The sequence below is a fragment of the Rhodnius prolixus genome, unplaced genomic scaffold, assembly GCF_049639745.1.
Source record: "Rhodnius prolixus isolate KJV_2025 unplaced genomic scaffold, Rpr scaffold_12, whole genome shotgun sequence".
In the NCBI taxonomy this organism is placed as follows: Eukaryota; Metazoa; Arthropoda; class Insecta; order Hemiptera; family Reduviidae; genus Rhodnius; species Rhodnius prolixus.
In genome coordinates, this window is record NW_027411635.1 from 14911447 (window position 1) to 14936161 (window position 24715).

General features: G+C 32.8%; 3 protein-coding genes across 4 annotated transcripts in view; 1 reads left to right on the forward strand and 2 right to left on the reverse strand.

The window, feature by feature from the left end:
• Positions 1-606: 606 nt before the first annotated feature.
• Srr (Serine racemase) lies at positions 607-13054 on the reverse strand. The gene is made up of 10 exons (XM_074143586.1): positions 12897-13054; positions 10296-10427; positions 9489-9559; positions 8993-9164; positions 8298-8413; positions 7830-7992; positions 6365-6520; positions 5775-5911; positions 4780-5005; positions 607-1684 (listed from the first exon to the last, which is right to left on the reverse strand). Exons 1-10 carry the CDS (start codon positions 12957-12959, stop codon positions 1556-1558), a joined length of 1365 nt encoding a protein of 454 aa, XP_073999687.1. The 5' UTR covers positions 12960-13054; the 3' UTR covers positions 607-1555.
• A 2436-nt stretch (positions 13055-15490) lies between these two features.
• Shc (SHC-adaptor protein) lies at positions 15491-21665 on the reverse strand. Of its 2 annotated transcripts, none has more exons than XM_074143588.1 (10): positions 21390-21665; positions 20197-20267; positions 19623-19683; positions 19360-19533; positions 18993-19156; positions 17893-18083; positions 17312-17434; positions 16907-17010; positions 16406-16516; positions 15491-15866 (listed from the first exon to the last, which is right to left on the reverse strand). In XM_074143588.1, the coding sequence occupies exons 1-10, from the start codon at positions 21396-21398 to the stop codon at positions 15735-15737; spliced, it is 1140 nt and encodes a 379-aa protein (XP_073999689.1). In that variant the 5' UTR covers positions 21399-21665; the 3' UTR covers positions 15491-15734. The 2 variants fall into 2 exon arrangements, with proteins under 2 accessions (XP_073999689.1, XP_073999688.1); XM_074143587.1 differs by having other exon boundaries at positions 21403-21664.
• Positions 21666-23398: 1733 nt separating this feature from the next.
• Positions 23399-24715, forward strand: part of LOC141461880 (uncharacterized) — a 93387-nt gene continuing 92070 nt past the window's right edge. The window contains exons 1-2 of the mRNA XM_074143307.1: positions 23399-23450; positions 23772-23882. Coding sequence (XP_073999408.1) covers positions 23772-23882 — 111 coding nt within the window. The 5' untranslated portion in view covers positions 23399-23450. The remainder of the gene's footprint in view (positions 23451-23771; positions 23883-24715) is intronic.

Below are 24715 nucleotides of genomic sequence, written 5' to 3' on the forward strand. Positions count from 1 at the left end.
AAAGACCGTGTCTTGAAAACGAAAGAAAGTTTACTTGTCTGTGAAAAGCCAGCCCGTTTACTAAAAACGTAAACTTTCGAATCGCCAAGTAAGAATCAAGGAATGCAGGCTGAGAAATTTGAAGAATATCCATCAACTACTTAAGTTTGACCAGGTGTTTTTAAAAATCAAATATTTATCGAGAGAAACATAAGCTGTGCTTAAAAGCTTCCAATAGAAGTAGGCCACTCGTATCTTTAAATGCAGAACGGCAGGAGGCCAAAATCTGGAAATGAGTTACAGAGCTGAAAAAATTTGCTCAATCTTCTACTTAATAATTATTTTTTTTTCTGAGATCATTGATTTCTTTCCCTCGAAAGTAAAGCATTATTATAGCGAACCTCATGATTTGGAAACCAAGTACAATTTAAGTCACAGAAGAATTCAATTAAAAATTCAAAGTTTTGAGAAAATTTTCAAGTTAGAACCTAATTGTTTCGCAGTTGTATTTTTCAAACAATCTAATGAAGTAGTTGATGATTAAGTACTTATTCCATTTTTATTCGTACCACCCACTGATCAGCAAGAGGCATTCAAGGTTACTGCACATCTTAAATAACGCATTAGTACAAACTATATTTATTTAAATGAAATCTATACAAAAATTATTTTTTCGTATTTTTACGTTTAATGTTTTCTTTATATTTTTATATCTCTACTTTTTACTTTCTAGCTCTACATTAACCCGTTTGGGGAGTGGATTAGTCGTTTCTTCAGTTCTTGGGGGACGCCCAGAATGATAACAACAGTAGTTAATACTGTCAGCTCCAACAGTTCTCACAATAACAGGGCCAAGATAAGATTGAAAACCTTCAGCATACCAACACAAACATTTTGTAAACTTAACAGACGACTACATTCTATGATTACAAACATATTCTATGTAGACACAATCGATATTTTATGTTGTCATGCATTTTGTCATATAGGAAACAATCTCAGAATTTCAAAATTTATGTTGCTAATATCAATAAGCAAAGCCCTATCACGTTGCTTGTGGTGCGTATTTGCACAAAAAGTATGGAAGAAAATCTGGCCCTAATGCGAGAGATGCCAAGAATGGAAAGCACTTCGAACATACCTCGTGATATGATCATCTGAGACAAATAAAAGGAAAAGATTGATTAAATATCTCAAAAACAATTTGCAAGCTTCTTTTTAATTTCAGCAGATCGTACTCTCTCTTATGACGTAGATGTTCTGAAGCTTCCTTAGCAAATCCAATTGTACTTTATCACTAGTCGAAACTCTCAATCACCATAAGGGAAAATGGACTAGCAGCTTCATTAGAGAGCTTGGCGTTCCTGGCCTTATCCTAGCCTAACACAACGAATAACATATTAAGAACCCCCCCAACACACACTTTAAGGGGAAAAATGACGATTTGGGAATGCCAATACATGGAAAATTAGTTTAACTAATTGATATACATTAGCCAATAAGGAAAATCTTAAAAAATTGTAACGTCTAAACCAGGTAAGTACCATCTTACTCTCCTCGCCGATTAAAACATGACCTATTCAATATTTAGGTTGGTCCAAGAGTTCATCAGTTCTCCAAAAACGACTGAATTGTAATTTTCATTCAGCACTTTCTTCAGCTGGTTTGTATGATCCATGTTCATCGTTTCACACACCACAGTGACCTGAAAATAAAATTTGTCAATGTTTAGTTATAATTATTTAAATTTTATATAGTTAATATCCTGATTATATAAATCCAAAGACAGGACCTGCTGATTGTCAAATAAAAACCTAAAACTTCTACAGTCGACAATGAAAGAAGCAATCCAAGTAGGATATTATACATTTAAGAAGGTCATCGACTTCGTAAAATACCTGAGCTCCCTTGTCAGCAACGATTTTTTTAATTTTATTTTATAAACTAATTTATTTCAACTAAGAATAAAAAAAACTACGATACTTCACTGAAAGTATGAAAAGAAGATTGCTGGCTGACAATGTATGTACCTACAGTTCTATGGCATACAAGAAGTTAAAAAAAAAAACAATTCAATTAATGGGAGCACAAGTGTGGATCCTACAGAACTCTTGATTGGCGTGTTCTAGTCTACGCGTAAGCATAGGAAATTTCCAAGACCAGAAATAGTGAGTTTTCTCTATTCTACATTCAATTTCTAGGCCACCAGTAGTTAGTTTTCTGAAATTTTACTTCTAACTGGCCAGCCATACTTCTGGTGGCCGAAAATCAAAATTGCAGAGCAATTTTAAACATTGAAATCAAATAACGAAGTAATGCTAAATGTTATAGAATACAAAATGTTATACACTGAATCAATTATATGCTTAAAAAAACAGCAAAAATTTGGAAAACTCATCATACATTGTGAAAGAAGGACGACCCAGTGTGTAACATCGAGCACTGGTCTAGTAAATGGATATCCGCGATTATAATTACTCTTTTCTAATCAATCTATGTCTGGATTCCAAATTTTTCCAGTGTTTTTTAAGCATACAAATTGAAACGAGGACGACCCAGGGGGGAACATCAAGCACTGGTCTAGTAAATGGTTATCTGAGACTAAAATTACTGAAATTAAAATTAAAAAAAGGCGGAATACGGACCTAGATTGATTGGAAAAGAGTAATTTTAGTCTCAGATAAACATTTACTAGACCAGTGCTTGTTGTTACACACTGGGTCGTCCTTGTTTCACAATGTATGCTTAAAAAACACTGGATAAAGGCGGAATATAGACCTAGATTGATTGGAAAAGAGTAATTCTAGTCTCAGATAACCATTTACTAGACCAGTGCTTGATGTTACACACTGGGCCGTCCTTGTTTCACAATGTATGCATAAAAAACACTGGAAAAAGTTGGAATCCTGACTTAGATTAACTGGAAAAGAGTAATTTTAATCTCAGACAACCATTTACTAGACCAGTGCTTGATGATAAACACTAGGTCGTCCTTGTTTCACAATGTATGCTTAAAAAACACTGAAAAAAGTAGGAATCTCGACCTAAATTGACTAGAAAAGGGTAATTTTAGTCTCAGATAACCATTTACTAGATCAGTGCTCGATGTTACACACTGGGTCGTCCTTGTTTCACAATGTATGCTTAAAAAACACTGGATAAAGGCGGAATATAGACCTAGATTGATTGGAAAAGAGTAATTTTAGTCTCAGACAACCATTTACTAGACCAGTGTATGTTGTTACACACTGGGCCGTCCTTGTTTCACAATGTATGCATAAAAAACACTGGAAAAAGTAGGAATCCCGACCTGAATTGACTGGAAAAGAGTAATTTTAATCTCAGACAACCATTTACTAGACCAGTGCTTGATGTTACACACTAGGTCGTCCTTGTTCCACAATGTATGCTTAAAAAACACTGGAAAAAGTAGGAATCTCGACCTAAATTGACTAGAAAAGAGTAATTTTAGTCTCAGATAACCATTTACTAGATCAGTGCTCGATGTTACACACTGGGTCGTCCTTGTTTCACAATGTATGCTTAAGAAACACTGGATAAAGGCGGAATATAGACCTAGATTGATTGGAAAAGTGTAATTTTAGTCTCAGACAACCATTTACTAGACCAGTGTATGTTGTTACACACTGGGCCGTCCTTGTTTCACAATGTATGCATAAAAAACACTGGAAAAAGTAGGAATCCCGACCTGAATTGACTGGAAAAGAGTAATTTTAATCTCAGACAACCATTTACTAGACCAGTGCTTGATGTTACACACTAGGTCGTCCTTGTTCCACAATGTATGCTTAAAAAACACTGGAAAAAGTAGGAATCTCGACCTAAATTGACTAGAAAAGAGTAATTTTAGTCTCAGATAACCATTTACTAGATCAGTGCTCGATGTTACACACTGGGTCGTCCTTGTTTCACAATGTATGCTTAAGAAACACTGGATAAAGGCGGAATATAGACCTAGATTGATTGGAAAAGTGTAATTTTAGTCTCAGACAACCATTTACTAGACCAGTGTATGTTGTTACACACTGGGCCGTCCTTGTTTCACAATGTATGCATAAAAAACACTGGAAAAAGTAGGAATCCCGACCTGAATTGACTAGAAAATTGTAATTTTAGTCTCAGACAACCATTTACTAGATCAATGCTCGATGTTACACACTGGGTCGTTCTTGTTTCACAATGTATGCTTAAAAAACACTGGAAAAAAGCGGAATCCTGACCTAAATTGACTAGAAAAGAGTAATTTTAGTCTCAGATAACCATTTACTAGACCAGTGCTAGATGTTACACACTAGGTCGTCCTTATTTCATAATGTATGCTTAAAAACACAGGATAAAGTTGGAATACCGACCTAGATTGACTGGAAAAGAGCAATTTTAATCTCAGACAACCATTTACAAGACCAGTGCTCGATGTTACACACTGGGTCGTCCTTGTTTTACAATTTATGCTCAAAAAACACAGGAAAAAGGTGGAATCCCAACCTAGATTGACTAGAAAAGAGTAATTTGAATCTCTGATAAGCATTTACTAGACCAGTGATCGATTGTGAGTGGATCTGTTGGTATGGTAGTTGATAAAAATGGCATAGTAAGGAAAGGAAGAAGACTGTGGATGCGACAAGTGGATGTGGTGAAACAAACCTCAGGATATAAGGGATTATATTAGGGAGAAGAATGGATGAAATGATTTGAAAAATTCAGGTTTCTCGCAGCCTCAACCCCTGACGATAGATGAGGAAGCGAGTAAGTAAGTAAGGTTTCTCGTGAATATATTACCTGCACACTGAAAACATCGGAAGTTATCCACGCTCGTTCGTGAATAATATCTTTAATTGAGACCCCAGTCTTGGAAACAATTTTACAAAGATCTGTTATACCACCTGGTCGGTCACTAACAGTGACACAGAACTTCAGCAATCGTCCATCAACTGCCAAACCTCTCTCCAGACACCGTCCGAGTATTGTTGTGTCTATATTACCTCCACAAAGAGGAACCACTACCCTAGAACATGTAAGAAGTACAACTGAAACTTCCTTCACCTTCATATATTATAATAGTGTATACTTCATATATTTAAATATTGTATAATAAATAAACCCAACTTTGATAATTTATTCCTCTTTTCCTGTAAAGGATAAAATTCTCAAATTTTCTTTAAAATATAGGGCGTAACCACGTTTACAAAAATAATTTTATTGTAATTTCTTAGATTTAATAGATAATAATCAAAAAAATTGTGTTTATTAACTGAAAATTCTCGTAGGGAAAAAATGGACAAGTCACTTCTTCAGAGGTCTTGGAATCCGTGCGGGTATCTTGGTCTAACAACATCGTAAGTGTTCGTACAACGATATGGTTATGATACTTCAAAATTATAGTCTGTTGTAACAAATTATCGAAAGTGTCTTCACTATAAGACTGAAGCTCGCAATTAATCAAGAGAATTATCAATTTATGAGAGCATTTATTCAGTGCAACTCTTAATACTGGGAAAGATCTGTTAGAAAGGGTAAAATTATTTAGATATTAAACAGGACATACCAAGTGCATTGCTGTGGCCAAAAAGTTCAGTTTGATTACTTGTTTTACCAAGGTTCAAGGCTTCCCTATAATTGCTAAAACTGATTACGTCCAGTTTATTAGTGTTGTCAGAGTGTTTAGTACAGCCAGATCACAATGTTTCTCTAGGAATTCTGCATAATTTGATCGATTATTCGCCAAGAAGAAGTTTCATTACGAGTATTGAGTTAGTATTTATAAAATGGCTAACTTTTTTCCTTTTAACTCGGGAAGCTGTCCTGCAAGTATGGCAGCCAGTCCTGAAGCGCCGGCACCCTCCACAACGCATTTCTCGAGTTCCACCAGTCTGAGGATGGCAATTGCGATCCATTCTTCCTTTACCACCACCTGTACACATACTCAGCAGAAGTTCCATATCATTAGCTAAATATCCACATACAGGGTACACGGAGGAGAGGTCGGAACTTCTGGAGGTGATTCAGCAGCTCAAATGCAACAAAAAATATTCTATTCACTTTGGCCCGATTCTCAATAGTGTCCATGATATTTGCATTTTTAACTTTTCCGTCGATATACGCGTTTTCCACCATAAAAACGGCCGTAACTCTTCTATCCTTTATCCTACAACAAATCTGCTTATTCTAAACGAAAGAGCATTAAATTTCCTATTAATATGCTTAACCGAGAGCCTTAAAACGTTTCTTATAATTAGCGATTATAAGTAGCGATTTTAGATTAGATAATTTTAATTGACCATTATTCTTAAATATAGCATTTTGAATTCTGTGTTTTAAACTAGAATGGATAATTCTGTACATAAATGATACGTATATTATTTACCATTTTATCTATGAGTGGTGCAGCCGTAGCAAAAGCGTTAATTCCAACTGTTGGTACGGCCAGGCCGTCAGCAAGTGTAGACTTAATTGGTACTTCCACCGGTTTCCCTGCATTTAATGCCTCTGAGAAACTGGAACATCTTTCAGATTCAACGCCCTGCAAAATGGTTTGTTTGTTTTTGTTGGTAATAAGGCTCAAAGTCTTAATTTAATTGCCAAACATTTAAGCTCAGGATATGTGCCTTCTTCTGCTCGAATAGTGGTCTGCTTTACGCGCCCAATCACTTTATAACAGAGTTACGAAAGATGCGTGCCAAAAACTTAAGTTAAGTTGCTTAATTTTAAGACAATTATTAAATTGAAATTAAGATTAACAACTCCAGATGAATACAGTTAATGGAAATTGTGGTTACAAAGTTGTAAGATTTAAAACTGTTAAAGCTCGGTCTGTCTTATTATTGAATCTGTGAGTAAATCAATCTTAAATTGAATTCCAAAATTTTTTAGAACTCCTAAAAAATTACTTTTCCAAAAATATGTAACTAATGAAAAAGTATAAGGTTAGATTTTTGCGTTACAACTTAATAAAATTTAGAGGAAAGATTGAAACAATTCTGGAAAAAAAAAAATAGAAATGACAATCTCAGAATCTATTCTTTTACGAGTACATCGTACTTCCGTATAATCCTTTATACATATACCAATTAGGCATTATATCAATGCTCTGTGTACTTCGATATATGGTGATAATTGTTCTTTATGCTTCAAATAGTATTATATGGAAACATAATCAAGTACTTTATATCTTGGATTAATTTCCGTTAGCCGGAAGTCGATGTGTAGACAATCAAAACAGGAAATCGGATGTAACACAGGAAATGGTGTATAAAATATAAAAAAAAGGTGAGAAATTAAACTTACATCTGATTAAGATAAAACACATTGAAAAATGGAGAAAAATTGATCAAATTTCTTAAATTAAATTCCTAAATGAGCTGAAGGTAAGAACCAAGCGTAGCAACGTATTTTAATTGTGACCTTCAGGCAGAAGTAATATTTTTGTAGCTTTAAGATTGTTTAAGAAATACCATAAGCAAATGATGCATCTTCTGGTAATACTTCATTTAGAAAATGATTCGATATGTGTTGAAACTAAGGGCATGTGATTCCCTATTTCGTAAAAAAAAGATGTTTAGCTGAAATTAAGATTAAGTTCTGGGTAAAATGAAACATGAGATGACAATAAACCTAAAAATCTTTAAAATATATAAATAACTAAATACAAAGTTAGAAGAATCAGTTGATATTTCAGCTGTATCACAAAAAATCAGTTTTTCATGTAAAATGTTTCAAATAAAAGTGATAGGCTTTTACGAATGTACTTATGTACAGAGTTTTAAAGAAAATCTAGAAGTTCTGAAAAAGATCCATTTAGTGAGAGTAAGTAATTGAATAAAAGTGATTACTATGATAGTGATGTGCGGGTACAGAGTCTTGACTGCGAGTGCGACTCCTGCGATTAGGCCTCCACCGCCTACTGGCACTATTATGGCGTCGATATTCTGCACTTGTTCTACGATTTCCAGTCCCAGAGTGCCCTGCCCTGCGATTATATGCGGATGATCGTAACTGCAACAGAACAAGCGTACTATAAAAAGATAAATCAATGGCAGTTGCTCCATCAAAACCGGTTTGGAGCGGATCTTCTTACGGATGTGGAGGAGTAGTCTAGTGGTGGAAAGAAAGCACCACTACTAAATATGCGCGTTTTTTTTTTTTTGTAAGAAACTTAGTTTGTGTCCTAATTCGATTGGGTCTTTACGTCTAAGTAGTTGAGGTCTATATGCAGGACAGTAGCTTTCAAAAGTATGGGTTGCAGAACCTGAAGCTTCGTCCGTATACTTACAGTTTAAGAGCACAGCTAATGCACTAACCCATTTATGTAGGTGAAATCTTTTTCTTTAGCAAGTTTCATAGCAAAATGTTTAGCCTCTTTCATGTCGTTGCCTATGACGATCACATTGGCCCCGTGTTGCATGCACGATTGCACCTGAAACATGCAATAGCATCTTATTAACTGGGAACGCTATAGCCGTGCTGAATCTTTAATTTTTATATTATTCGAACTTGTCCCAACGAACATCTCAGAATATAGAACTTATCTATATCATGGTCTAAAATACTGTTGGGAAATAACTCACAGTGGAGGAACTTCATGAAAGTTTTCTCCATTTATCTCAGAAAATAGTTCATTTATCGACCTATTATTTATTCTGCTTGAAATTTCATAAATCTTCAGAGTTTTTAGTTCATCTTGTTCGAGTAAAGAACTTGTCTAACACTTAGGATTCCAAATCTTAAATTAAGTACGCGAAAGTAAAAATACTGTTAATATTGTAATAATACTGATTGTATTATTAAAATGAATAGATTGCTGTGAAAAACTTATGTTAGGCATAATATTCATAACATTAAAAAACATCTGCACCATTCCTTATACTAAAAAAACCTAAACTAAACAGAAAATTCTTGCTGTTATTAAATAATTCCTTAATTATAGCAGGCTGATTGGTTGAATACAGATTATTTAGTCTTGTGGTAAGAAAAAACTTCTAAAGCTTAAATTTACCTTCATTATTGGGGCAACAACCGGCATGACTACGGTGACTGGTATTCCCAGGCTCTTGCCATGATAGCTCAGTGCTAAAGCGTGATTTCCCAAAGATGCTGAAATTACTCCATTCTTCTTCTGTGCTTCGGTCAGCATAAGAAGAGCGTAGCAAGCACCTCTTTCTTTGAAACTATCACAAAAGAAGAAGCATCATAATTTTGAATGATTATCTTTTGACATATTTGATAGAAATTGTGTTAAAAAATCGTTGAAATAATAGAAAAGAGACTATATTATCAGTTACTAATAATAGGCCAATCTTTAATGTGCATTTGCTTATGCACTCAGTTAATTGGTGCATGTTCAAAAACTGTAGTTAAATTAAAACGGTTCATTAATTCAATGAAGGGTCAAAACATTATCTTTGTAGAATCACGAACGATTATAAATTTTCATTTTAATTTAATATTATTTGTAATCAATAGAAATGTCTGAAAAGAAACACATGTCTTACCTGCCAGTAAATTGAAGAAAATCTTTCTTTAAATAAATCTCCATTCCTGTAAGGTTCGACAGATGTGATTTCTGCATTGAAATAAAACAAAAAAAATATTAAAACAGGGATAACGAATCTTAGAATAATTAAAACTACAATTCTCAAGATGTTTTATTCTTTTTTTAACATGCTCGCTTGCAATTTTTTAAAAGTCTTATTTATTTTCGATAATATAAGAGTCAAATGCAATAAATCGTAATTTTGATTTAGGGAAGTGTCTTGTGATTAGCATATCACCGAATTTTGGCAATAAATTGATTATTACTAATGCTCAAAACAAAATTAATTTAGGAATATGTGTAAATGTAGTTTTTGTCAAGGCATTTATGTATTTGGGAATCAGCACTTTTTAGTAAGTTGAATTACTTCGTCAAATAATTGCGTGTTATTTTTAGGATATAATTGAAGTAAAGGCGTTTAGGTATTCATTTCTCTATTTTTATACATATAATCTATTTCAAATAGGGTTTAATAATCGATTGAAAATAAGTAAGTTGTTTCTTTTAGATTCCAATGAATTATACAGGTGATTGATTGATGTAGTTACTGCACATATCTTAGAGTGAACTTCATCCTTTACCAGAAACAGCTAACATTAATTATAAAAAATCTAATAAGAGTTTTAAGGGCAAGTAATTTGTATACAAAATAAAAAAAAAATATCTACAAAAACTGTACAATCTATACAGTCAAATCTAACTTCCGGATAAGGGCTACTGCCTATTAACTTCCTGCCATATCCAATGGTGTAAGAAAAGTACTTACAATGCAAGGTGTGCATGTTATACCAAGCTTCACTTTGAAAGCGGCTGAAGTGATGTCAGCGAATGTGATCTTTGTCGGCTTGCCAGGAACACATAGTGGGTCTACATCATTTTCGTTTTCAGCTTCTTCTAACTTCAACATTAAGAAATACATAAATTGAAAACTTTACGCATTAAAAAAATAGATAATCCGTCAAGAAACTAAAACAAAATTTCTTTCATTGTGATTTTCAAGGCTCTAATTTAAAAATCTTTTCTTCAAAATTTTATTAAAGGTCAGTTGGTTTCAAAAATATAAAGATGGATAAGGATGATTTGACAACGTCACCCGTACAGCGAACGCCGGCTAAAAGGCAGCCCTAGAAAATGCTGTACAGGCATACTGGGAGGTACAAGCAAGTGAGGACTAAATTTGGAAATTGGAAAACGGCCTCAAGACTCAAAGACTCGTGTGGAACGCAAAAAGTTAAGCAGAAGGCTTAGGTCCAATTATAAACTGGAGCCATAAAGAGAAGCAAATAATGTTTTATAGCAACGATATACATTAGAAATGCAAAATGGGTTAAGACTACTAAAATTAATCAACTTTAAAGTGGAGCCTAATATTAACTCCACCTAGGGGTTCTAGTAGGCTAAAACCCTCTAAAATGAACTTTAAAAAAGTTCCCATTTTTAGTTCTCACATACCCCAATATTTTAAATCACTTTTTCGTAATCCACAGACCTAAAAAACTAGTTTTTATTGTAAAATTCAAATTTTAAAATCTGTATAAATATAATGATTAAAAGAAAATAGATTATTCAAAATTTCGCAATTGAAATTATCTAATAGCAGCTTTGTAAGTTGTTCTATTCCAGAATTTGGTTGAATAGTTAAATACTTTCGAGTGACCCTGTTTACTGTCTGATGTAAACATAAATAAAATATTATCTCTGGAATTAAAAATACTAACAGACAGCGATACGATTTTTAATTTCTCTCAGATAACCCATAATTCCATTTAGATAACATTAATTCTAAATTTAAAAATCTTCCACCCTCAATTTTATTATTTTGTTATTTTTTATTTTAAGTCATCCTAAACTTATGAACTTGCACCATTTTTTTTTAATTTTTAGGTTTACTTCTTTCTATTTATCTTCTTTTTCACGATTCAATCGATTTTCATCTGCAATTCCATGCCTCTAGACTTTGACTCGTCTCTAATCTAAAATGTTTAAAAAGATAAGGCAACTCGGCGCCTTCGCTAGCTCTCAGTTATTGACCTATCACTATAGACAGCCTTCATTTTTAACCTACTTTTTTTTTCTCTTTCTCTTTTTATAAACAATTAATTAATCCACTTGTGGTCCTATTACCTATTTGATTACGTTGAAAGTTAAGCGATTTATCGTCACCTACTAAATACAAAATAATTCATGCATACACTATGACTTTGGTAAAAAATAATAAATAGAGTCAATTAAAGAAACTGGCAACGTAAAAAATGTCTAGGAAAACCATACCAACACCTGGTCAAACGCAAAGAGTAATTAACGGGTCATTTTGGATACTTAGTGCTCTAATAACTGATTATAATGATCCATCCATTGAGTAAAGAGGTATTTTTGGTTGAAGAATTTTCTTAAAACTCTATGACAATTATTAAGCGTTTCCAGTCTCTTTCCTCGCATTTTGATAAACGCTCGTATGGAAAGCCAAATTTCAGAATAAATGATTTTACTTCAAATTCAATATTTACGCTAATATTTTTCTATACTGTCTGTTATTTCTCTTTGGAGAAAGTGTGTGATAATATTGCAGATTGTTGACTTTGAATTTTGACAGAAAATACATCCTGAGAAAGAAAAATTGGGTTTATACAAAATCAGTCTTTCTGTAAATATGTACCAAGTTTATTCAAATGTTTTTATACTAATGATTACACGTTAAGCACTACATTCAAGTAGGTTGACCATTTTTTATGGTATATTAATATTTAAGCGAACCTAGAGATAGGGTTAAGACATACCATATACTAAAGTTTAATTTCGAATGCAGTACTTAACCAACACTTGTATGATATTAAATAAAAAGTCAAATTTATTTAAATACTTCCGAGTTTGATTATAATCGTAAATTTACCGAATATTCTTTCGTTTAGACATGTGAAACATTTTCATTTAATTGTGTTCTGATGAAGGTTTAGACTTCCGTTTAAACCAGGATTAATGTGTAAATTCTACCAATTATAAAAACTTTTTAAGAATTTGAGGCCGTGAAAATAAGTTCATTTAAACTTTAACATACTACTCAAGTATTGGCTTATCACTTTGGTTTGTAACTTTTTTCAGAGAATGTACATTTTAGATAGTTTCCGGTGTGGAAGGACGTCACACTTCTCTCAAAAATATAGTACCATAGTAGTGAACTTGGATATACACTCTTAAAGTTGACTAACTAACTTAAATAAAAAGTCTAATTTAAAAGTAATTTTCATGTTAGAAGCTTGGAAATTGCTACATGAGGGAGTCGTGAGGGAAGTCAAAAGATTTTTAAACTGTGATTAATAAAGCTTAGAAGAACAACGGAAAATTGCTACATCTAATTACTATATATTACCTTCGTTTGTGATTGTAAACTTTCGTTTTGAGATGTATCGTTACTCAGCGTGTTTGGAGCCATTTTTAGCACTTTTCGCTGACAACAAGGAATGCAGTAATGTTACTAAAAAAAAAAAAATATTCGTCTAGTAATGATCTCTTATCTAACCACACTATTGAATGCAATAGATATGTCCAGCGGTGGGGATTTATTTGTGTATTATTTATAAGTATTTAGTTATTTGTGTTGCCTTGTTTCAGCATTAACCAATAGCGCATGTAGAGCTCGAAAAAAACTACAACTACGTTGGCTACGACGTCTTCTGTCGATAGATTGGTAGAAATATCCGCCGTATCCTTTCAATGTGTCTTAGTTGACCAAAAAAAGGGTGATTTCAAAATTGAATAATCATTTACAAGAACAGTGCTCTATGTTACACACTGGATCATACTTGTTTCACAATGTATGCTTAAAAAACACGGGAAAAAGGTGGAATCCCGTACTAGATTTACCAGAAAAGAATAATTTTAATCTCAGACAACCATTTACTAGATCAATTCTCGATGTTACACACTAGGTCGTCCTTGTTTCACAATGTATGCTTAAAAAAGACAGGAAAAAGGTAGAATCCAACCAAGATTGACTGGAAAAGAGTAATTTTAATCTCTGATAACCATTTACTGGATCAATGCTCGATGTTACACAGTGGGTCTCCTTGTTTCACAATGTATGCTTAAAAAAGACAGGAAAAAGGTAGAATTCCAACCAAGATTGACTGGAAAAGAGTAATTTTAATCTCAGACAACCATTTACTAGACCAGTGCTCGATGTTACACACTGGGCCGTCCTTGTTTCACAATGTAAGCTCAAAAAACACGGGAAAAAGGCGGAATTCCAACCAAGATTGAGTGGAAAAGAGTAATTTTAATCTCAGATAACCATTTACTAGACCAGTGCACGATGTTACACACTGGGTCATCCTTGTTTCACAATGAATGCTTAAATAACACGGGAAAAAGGTGGAATTCCAACCAAGATTGACTGGAAAAGAGTCATTTTAATCTCTGATAACCATTTACTAGACCAGTGCTCGATGTTACACACTGGGTCATCCTTGTTTCACAATGAATGCTTAAATAACACGGGAAAAAGGCGGAATTCCAACCAAGATTGAGTGGAAAAGAGTAATTTTAATCTCTGATAACCATTTACTAGATCAATGCTCGATGATACACACTGGGTCGTCCTTGTTTCACAATGAATGCTTAAATAACACGGGAAGAAGGTAGAATTCCAACCAAGATTGACTGGATAAGAGTAATTTTAATCTCTGATAACCATTTACTAGATCAATGGTCGATGTTACACACTCAGTCGTCCTTGTTTCACGATGTATGTTTAAATAACACTGGAAATGTTGGAATTTTGACCTAGAAGGACTAGTTGAGAGTAATTTTACTAGAACTATGCTGGATTATACCGACTGGGTCGTCGTTATTCCACAGTAAATGTTAAAAAACTGTAGAACAAGTCGGATCTTGGCCTAGACTTACCAAAAGCGAATGATTTCCATTTCAAAAGGTATTAAGAAGTTTACAAGAACTTAACTGTTTTATAGTTTAGTGTATGAATTAATTAAACGACAAAAAGTACACGGTACTGGTGATTGTGCAGATTCCTAGAAATTTGTAACTTATAAATGATGAAAAGTTTAAGTTTTATCTAGGCAAGATTTGTCAATTAGCAGGTTATAATATTGAACATTTTTATCTGTACTGCCTCCCCAATTGCACCTTTTTCTTGATAGTTGTCATGCATATACTTTACTTCTGACCCATGAGTAGATCTAGAAGATACAGTTGATATTTTCTTTTTACTATTCTGGCAACTCTTTCTACCGCAGGAAGCTTAAAGTCCGCTGTTTGTATATTTTTGTGTAACTTATAATTTAAATGTAGTCTTTTCCTCCGATTTCATTGGTTTTAGGTTTTAGTAAATTGATGGTCAACTTAATAACATTGAAGTTATTCACAGATGTGCGGCCAAGTAGTTTCTTTTGTTTTTTGAGACTAATTATTAACAGTTTAACTCATATGTATATAACTTTATATTTTTTTGTCTTTCCAGGATGTGGTGGTTTTAATTTTAATTTTGTTCAAATGAAAGGCAGACTCCTTGCTAATGAATAATGTCTGTATTTTTTTTTCGGAAATAAACCTTTTATTATTAAAACTGATCGCGAAATCTGCTCTTTATTCAGTTCTCTCAGCTTTGTTTGTGGTTGAGAAACTAAAGTGACCGTGCGGTCAGGCCGCGCATCAAGAAGAAAGAGGCGAAATTTATTTTATAAACCTTACCTATTCGCTCCTTGATTACAAAACAGATCATGATTAAAAATGGATTTCCTGTTTCTGATATCAATAATTTGAATACATATATCACTCCATTAAATCTTCTTGAAGAATGTAATTAGATAATTAAAATACTATAGAACAGATCAAATTTCGTAAACTACTATCATTTTTATTACTACATTTATCAAAAAAATAAAAAAAATATATATAAACTAGGTTTGCATAAGGTTTATATTTATTTAAATAATATAAGCCAGATAAAAGCATAAATTATATTTATAAAATGATTTTTTTCTCTCTCCTAAATACAGTGCTAATCTCTTTCGGTAATACTTATTTAAATAATAAAGAGCCAGAAGAGAACAGATCATCTACAAAATACATTATACCAAAATTTAAAATGATAAAAAAATAAAAATTCATACATTAGATATATAAATATGCTTATTGTACAATAATTTATTACAGGATTTTATTATATACACAAAAAACAATACAATAATCAGAGATTTGGCTTTCTGATTGGATTTCTGAGGACCAAAGCGCTTTCTGCCGATATTATAGGTAACTGATTATTACAGTGATAGTTGATGAGGTCACTAACATTTTCAAACATTCGATCTTTGGTGCGGACCTGCAATACAGACCAACAAAAGTCACTAATTTTCTCAAAAAAAAAAAGTTTAAAATTTGCTAGGGTAGTTGAATAAAGGTAAATTAATTAAACTCAGGATTAACTTTTACAGTAGCTTTTAGCCACTCCCTTAATTTGTGGGAAATATCTCAAGACCGGGTTCTTTCATTCTTTCAACAAGTGGCAACTACCTAACTTATTTAAACGATTACATAGGATCTTAAAATGATTCCAAACAAGCTAAGTAATTGGATGAAACTAAGTTTAAATAAGGAAAGAATTTCAGTTGGAACCGTATTCTTTAGGACAGCACTTTAATTAACAAATAAGGAGTAATTTAATTAACTAAAAAAAATCATTTACGAATCCTTTTCAATACCTGCACTATTTCTCTTTCGCATATCCTACACTTTGTCGCTAATTGTGAGAGATGATTCAATAATAATCTTTTAATTTTAGTGGCTTATTTTACTATCTACTTTTTTTAACTTAATAAATAAAGAATAAATGTTGTAAAAAAGGTTGCAATTTAGTCTCACCATTCCTTCAGGGTCAATGAGAAGCAAATGTTTCTTCGTGTAACCTTGGAGGCCGGTCAGGATGTACTGGCCAGTAGTTGTACTTGACTCTCGCACAAGGAAATCTCCATCCTGTTTAAATTATTACATTGCAACTAAATAAGATCTTAATTTCTAAGCAATCTGCAATAAAATCAAGCTTTCTTTTCAAAAAGATCCTGACCACGATGGCGACAAAATCTAGAACAGTGCTGCTTATACATTTTGCGGCCACGTCCTCTTTTTAAAGTAAAAATTTTTTGACGACCACTTTTTTTTATATCGTAACACATAATGATTAGGCATATTTGAAGATGATTGAATATATAAGCTTATACATGAAAACGTCAGACTTAACAACGCAAAAATTTATCCTCGATTTTTTTAAACAGGAAAAAAAAATTTCTTTTAAATTTTTCTATTTTCAAATTTTTTTAATTAAGAAAAATAAAAAACAAAATCAATTAGCAATATTTAAATTACCTGTTTAAGCAATGCTTCAGCTCGAGCCCTATCGATGACGCCATGAAACCATTCTTCGTTATGTAACTGCACTGTATGAGAATTCAAACTACTTTCAAATGGTTCTGTATGCAACAAAAAAGAACATTTAACAAAATAATGATAGCTATTATCTGGTGTAAAAACAGATCATTTCACACTTAACCTTCATACTGGAAACTTTTAACTTTCGCATTCTGAGCCAGTGAGTTAATCTCTTCCGTTGCAGTTTAACATGAATCTTAAACTAATACAGAGTAACTAAATATTCAGTAAATTTAAGTGTAAAAAGAAAACTGCCAACTGGCTTAGTAAAACTGACTTAGAAATTACAGGAAGCGAAAGTTCTGTAAAAATATTTCCCCGCAAGAAATATTGCATACTTACGCATGTCAAATACATCCCTTGGAGCGGGTCGAGGATTGAAAACTATGTCATTAACATAATTATGGGAGGCTGTAGGCGGCAAATCACTGTTCAGATCAATAAGATTCGTTGACGGCAGTCTTTCTGTGAACATTAATGAAAATCAAAGTTAAAAGTACTACTTGTCCATTAAAGAATCTTATTTTCCTATTTCATTAATTTTGGAAGCGGCTTTGTACCACTTTTATAGCCTTAAGAAATCAAAAACGTACGGGATTTTTACATTCGACTCAGTTACTTTTTAATCGCTTAGGTTTTTTTTTACATACTTACAATAGCCGAACTGAAAGTAAAAGCGGCGTCAAATAACTTTCGTTAATCACAGTTAATATTTAAAAAACAACAAACAAACAAACGTACTGATCTTAGAGCCTTGTACATCAATAATAATTTATATCAAATGAGGATAATTTGTAATTCAAAGAGAACTATTTAATAACAACATTTATAACTATTTAATAAATATTATCATTTTCATTGCAAATGAATTCAGTTTATGCAAATATTTCAATACATTATTATGAATGGTGAAATGTGCATACCTCTAGTACTGGTATGCGTAGTTGTTGTTGTGGATGTAGTGATGGGCCTGTGTGAAGAAGCTGTTGTATTTTTTGGAAGTGGCGGGACTGGAGGCGGTCCAACATCCGGGGGCACTTTGCCAGGTAAATCGTTGTAATATTCCCTGTCTGCGTCAATGCACGGGCCTCCTCCGGCACGAGAACCCAGGTTGCTAACGCACAATATAAATGCTATTCACTAACAGATTTAGCATTTTAATCAGTATGAAATTTACAGTTGGTTTTAAACTTTAGTAACAACAAGAAAGCGGTACTGATGCACAAGTTACAACAATCAGCCTCTCAGATTTTTTTTGAACACTTAGAGGTTGTACTAAGTTTGTACTTATCATTAACAGTACAACGATATATACTCGTACATTCACCAAGTATCCTCGAATAGTTCTCAAGAAAATGCCAATAAATCTGTGAGGGCCAAGATCAGAAAAAAACTCTCTTAACAAACAGAGGATCATGTCTGCCGAGATGGATACCTCAGAAAGGTCTGGGACGAGACTAAGAAAAGCGACATTTGGATGGCTGCCAAATGGAGAATCGCAGGTTAAATACTACCTCTAAAGACCATATGATCAGGACAGTTCTGAAGTTCTACTGAAGCATTGCATACATCGCCTTTTCATAAAATTATTTTAACTGGCCCAAAATGGTTACGTTAAAGTAAACATTTAACAGTTCAAGTTTAGTAGTAATTCGTAGAGTTAAAGGATGGCATCGTTTTGTAAGTTGGCTTGTAACTCGTTGATTTAAACTTAAGCAACTGATTGCTGAAGAATCTTTAGCTCTTTAAGCTGAAAAGTTTTTTTCCGGGGTCCACCTATTTAATCAGACGAGATCAACAATTTCGCAATTTCGATAAGTGGCTCGTTACCCACAGGCTCGATGGAAAATTTTCCTCAGATATTTAGAACAAGCGATAACGTATTTTCAAGAATTTCGAAGAGTTTACTTCAAAACCTTGAAATAATCCGATAGTTCATGGCAATTAAGATAATAATAAAATTATGAGTCATACTTTTAATAAAGACAGTGAGAAGATATATATACATCTATATAAAACGTACCACATTATTTCTGAGCTATTGAGATAATCTTTAAATCTCAAATTAAAAGCCTGACCAATAGAAGTAATTACTTCTTGGGCCATTCCTCGGCCGCATTCAAGAACATAGCAAGCCCGAAACTCATTTTCATCTTTGGCAACGTACGCGACAAAATCAAGTGTCTCCTGAAATACAACAAAGCATTTAAAAATATTAATAATAAAATTCAAACTCCAATGAACTTTTAACATAATTAGATACACTGTCCGCTGAGGAGTTTGCAATATTTTAGAGGAGGTTCCGGATGTCAATGACTCCAGGTGTTTACGCACTTTAATTTAATAAATAAAATTAAAATAATAAATAATTCTAGTAATAAAATACTCACTGAATCTCCACCCGAAGCAAATGAAATCTTCGGCATATCATGCATAGCTATTAGGTGATTTCCTTCCACTGTTTTCAAGGAAATCGAATTTGCAGATATGTTTAACGTAACATTGAAACCAGTGTGATCCGATTTCAAATTCGTGCCAAGTGCATGAGCTACCTGTTTTTCTATCTGTAAAATTTAAAAAGTAATATAAGGTCAAGTATTTTCTCAACTTAGAAAGAACGGAAAAAAATAAATTGAAATTTAAAACTACTAACCCTTCTCCGTCTATCAACTGTTCTTAATCCAGCTACTTCACATACTTTATAGATGCATTCTCTGGAAAAGTTATTTTAGTTAAATAATTTTTAAAAAATGGTTGGAAACAAGACTTTTCTTGCTACAATTATAAGTTGGAACTATAGTGCTGGTAACGGTGTAAATACATTTAAATGAAAACAATTTGAAGTGTACTCTATGTAGCTTCAGAGTTATTCAGCTCTAAAAAAACAAGCTATCGTTGATGACAGCTTGGCTAATTCAGAGAAATGTCCATTTACGTAAAAGTTTAGATGATTTGATATTCTGAATTTGTGAAATCTACAATAAAATAATTCAGGCAAAGAAACCACCAAGAGTAATGTGCTTAAGATAAGGGAAACTTAGGTTTCAGAGGCAGGAAGTCTACAAATATTTAATGGCAACATTAAGCAGCATGAAATCTATTATATGCTTAATTTACATAAAATTAAACAAAGGAGATGATCAAAATTATAGTAAAAGATTAAGAAATATTCAAATTCAATACTTATCTGTATTTCTTATTTATAACGAATAGAATTGTTGACTTACTTGGCAACTTGAAATCTGGTATCATAGTCCAACATTTTCATCGAAGCAAGTATTTCCAGGCATCCAATATACTAAAAAAGAATAAGATATTTTATTTACTACAGTACCGGTATTAACTCTTTTCTAGAGTTGAATAAAGAAATTTGGGCGTCTTTGCGTAACTAATTTTCAAAATGTATAACGCCATAAACGCCGATTCCGACGTTTACATTTATACATATAATAGCGAAAGGGAGGGCTGGGGCTGCTCAAGTCTTGTTAAAACTATTTAGAAGGGATGATATCAGTTTGGTATGAAAGCTTCGTCCAGAGTGCCTTCTATCATTAGAAGGTAGCAGCGAAAGTTGATTCTTCAAACAGCACCAAAAATACTCTCAGGTGAATTAGACAAGTACCCATTGACTACAAACCGCCAATAGCGGCATTTTTCCGAGAATCTTGAAGCATTCCACGAGAACTTTCGTTCCTTGATGCCTGTAAATCCGTGCTTCAAAACACGAGTGATCTTTATTTCATCAAACGAATTATTACTAGCAATGAAAAGTGAATTTATTTAACAACTCAAACAAATAAAAAGACAGGCTAGATCAGGACTACGATGTACCCGTCCCTCGAAGTGGGATATTTAAAGAAAAATTATTTAACTCTTCTTTAAGTCTCTATGTCACAGGATTAACGGAGGTGGTTAATTTGTCCAGTTTTAGCATGTGTACTTTCAAAAACTCCAGCTCATTATCACGTAACAACAAATCATTAAAACAAAAAAATTAATCTCGACATTTTCTGTAAACTTCCATTATTTAATTGCTCAGCACAATGAATGAGTCATTCATTCCTAGTCAACAACGAAGTTATTATTATAAAGTAAATTATGACATGACTAATTAAACAGAAATGATAAAGTTAAAATGAGTACAGCATTAATAAATAAAATTATGAAGGTAACATAAAATTCAAATTAATTTTACCACACCCTGAAATTACAGGCATATATAAAAATTGTCTCAGTAAACCTAAAGTTATTATCATTATTATATATATATATATATACATATATAATTTTTGCAAAAAACAAACATTCCACACAAAATTTTTGACAGGTATAATAAATGTTGATGATGATTTAGATGATTTACATATCTAAAGTAGATGCCCAAATTATCAACTGAAGCATATAGAAAACATATACTTGCAATAAACATTTACCCTGACGATATAAGTAACGCCTGACGTCCTTATAACTTCATCTTCGTGTAACCAACCTCGTTCCGGCTTTTGCATGAAGTTCATGCTGGACGAATGGAATATAGTATATCTCTGTCGTGTTCTATAAATTAACTTCAACCTCACTCACATATCATGATGATTAAAATACCAATATTTTTTTAAAAAAAAGAGCAGGTAACCTTCCGCAATTTACCACTAATGATCTTGCAAGGCAATTATCATTGCTTATTTATGCTACTGCTAAAGCAGGCTTCTTAAACCAATGTGTAAGATTTATCGATATTAAGCACATAAATACACTACCTATTTCTCTGCAACCTCTAAATTGTAATTTAATAAAGAAGGTTCAAATTGTTAATTTAAGGGATTAATAATTGTGCTAAAATTAGAGGAATCTACGCATAAAAGATGCTGCACATACATACCGGAGGGGGGGCTCGAGAATATAATTTTGCGCTTCTTAAATATTAGTAAAATGAGCTTCTTGTATTTTCTTTGAAAAAAAAACTGTCTAAAATACGTAGAAAACTTATTAACATTAAAAAAAGGTCATTGTATTGAATTTGCTGTAAAAAAATCATTCAAAAGACAAATTTCTAGCCGAGGTTTAAGGAGTCTTTGAGGGAAGTGGACTATCTTTTCACGAGAAATCTTGGCTTACAAATACTGACACCTTAGGAAGAAATAATAGATTTTTTTGGTAAGAACTGGATTCATAGCCACTCCTAATCTACTCTAATTTGTGGCGTGTCAAGTTATATGAGAATTTTAGGTTCTTGGGAGGATAGGCTGGCCAATACAGACACTTCACATTCCTTAGGTTCCGAAACTGCATTGGCATTCTTTAGACGTTTATAACGAGCTTTCAGGTGTATCCTTACAGTTAACTGAACTTAGTTCAGCTGTTGGTATTATAATAAGCTAAATTTGGGGACCTTCCAGGCTGATAGTGAGATGTTCTCGGGTCTTTCGCGGACCTATCACATGTTCCCGCTTATATACCTCATAGGACATTAAGTGGACATCTCTATTTATGTCCGACCTCTTTCGTAGAGTATGTCGGACAGTAGAAGATACTCATTTCAATAGTACTTATTTGAGCTGTAAGGAAATTAGGTTCAGAAGTTTTTTTTTTAAATCCTTACCAAAAAAAATCTGAAAAATCTACATGGTAAAACAAATACCCATAAAACTAAATAGACAAGACTTTTTTCTGCGGTAATTGGAACATATAGAACGCGCGGAGGACTTAAGTGGCCTAAAGAAAGCACTATATGGGTGTCCTGAGAGAGAAGTTCTCGAGGTAGACCAAGGCTAAGGATTCTTGGAAAGATAGAGGAAGATTTGGATGCAATCTGTCGTTAATTGCAGAAGTATAAGATTGAAGATTTAGGCTCTTCATTGACCTGAAAAAATTAGATCATAAAAATAAATATAAAATCCGAGTTTTAGAAATTGGTTGGAATAATTTTGAGATCGCTGATTCTTTCCAGCACTGCAGACCTAACACATTTTTTTTCCTCCCAGTATGCAGATTTTGTAGGTTTAAGGTAGGCGGGCCCTCCTTAGAACATCAAAAATTTTTAATAATTTACTCCTTGTGAACATTTTTAATCATTCTTGAAAAGTGATTCATTTTATTAATCGATAAAAATGTTTAAGAAAAATCCTTTTAAGTAGATAAAGTAAAGTAACTATTTTAAGAATTTTAGACGATAAAACATCTAATAGGCATAATGTTTAGTTGCCACAAGCTCTATTTTAGTATTAGATGTAGAATAGCTTAACAGGAAAATGATGAAGTTATAAAATGTTACAATCTATTTTAAATATTAGCATGATCTTTTCAAAAAATTTTTCACTTTTAGCAATGTCATTCTGAAAATGGGATATTCAATATTTATGAATTTTATCTATGCCTTTAATGATAAGTTTTTACAGATGGCCGCGGCTACACCTTCTGTTTTTTGAATTTATGGCGCTTTTCGTTTTATTACCCAAGATTCAAAGTGTCAACATGGTGCTGGGTAAGTTTTACTCTACCGTTAGTTCTATTTAGGATATAATCAAATGCACAATACCTTAAAAAAGACTATGTATCTTATCATTGTTCTATGATTAATATATTTTTAAATTTTCATTGTAAATAATAACGAAGTTCTATCCAAAAGGGAAGGTAATTAGTGTCATTTGTAACCTTAACTCTCGGTTTCCTAACTCGTAATGTTTTCATTCGTTTTATTTTTACAAACAAAATAATAGCTTTTTCTGTTAGAATTTAAGTGGTACTTTTAAAATATCTGTTCTACTTGTTACCATGTTGTGCAGAGTACATTTTTCTCTTTTAGATGGAAAACTCTGCATATGTTTCAAATGCTCTGCAACCGTCTACACTTGTGGTGTTCTCACAATCAGGGTCTGGCCCTGATACAATCGGTCTACAAAGGACTTACGCTAGGGTGAGTAAATTTTTTATTTTATTTTAAAAACAATTCTAATTTTATTAGGTTTTTTGAATCGTTATAGTGATGTAACGAGAAGTTACGCTAAGGTGAATTCTCTTTTGGACGTTAGAAGCATTGACAGGGTGTAAAATTTTGTGTAAAATGAAGGAATTTATGTTGAATAATGGTTAAGTTAAAGAATTAGTTAAGGGTATTGCTTATTGTTAGGGTAATCACTTGTTATCGGCTTTTGCCGGCAAAGAACGTTAATTTACTTTCAGGATTATTTAAATTGATTTCAGCAGTGCTATTAGTAATTCTTTGCATTCTTATTGTTTTTTAATATTTTTATTATTATTATTGAAAAATTATTTTGTGCTGGCAGGCTTTCTGATCACTGTTTTCGTTAGTTTTTTTAGTGATATTTCTTATACCAGATATATTTTGGTAACATTATTTTTTAAAGGTCTTGTTTCTATTAAAGACACTAAAAACAAAGACATTCGTGAGAAATGGTTAGCTCCTCTCTGAATCTTCTCACTCGAAATCAGTTCTGGTGTTATAAAAGCAGTTTTTATTCTTCTTTTAAGGAGGAAATAAGCTTGTGTAGGTCTAGCTTTGACATATAGCGGATGAGGTGGAAATCCACTTTTTTTTCTCCTTTGAAACGGTCTTAGCTTTGCATAAAAGATATAGAAATCAAACTAAGCAAACCATTCAAAGCTAAAAAATTATCTGCTTATCTTCAGAACATTTTTGAAAAAAATTATGAATATGGTACTATTATGATCTATTGACGATTACACTAAAGATTCCAAAATTAGTGTTAGAGATTTTACGGAACTTTT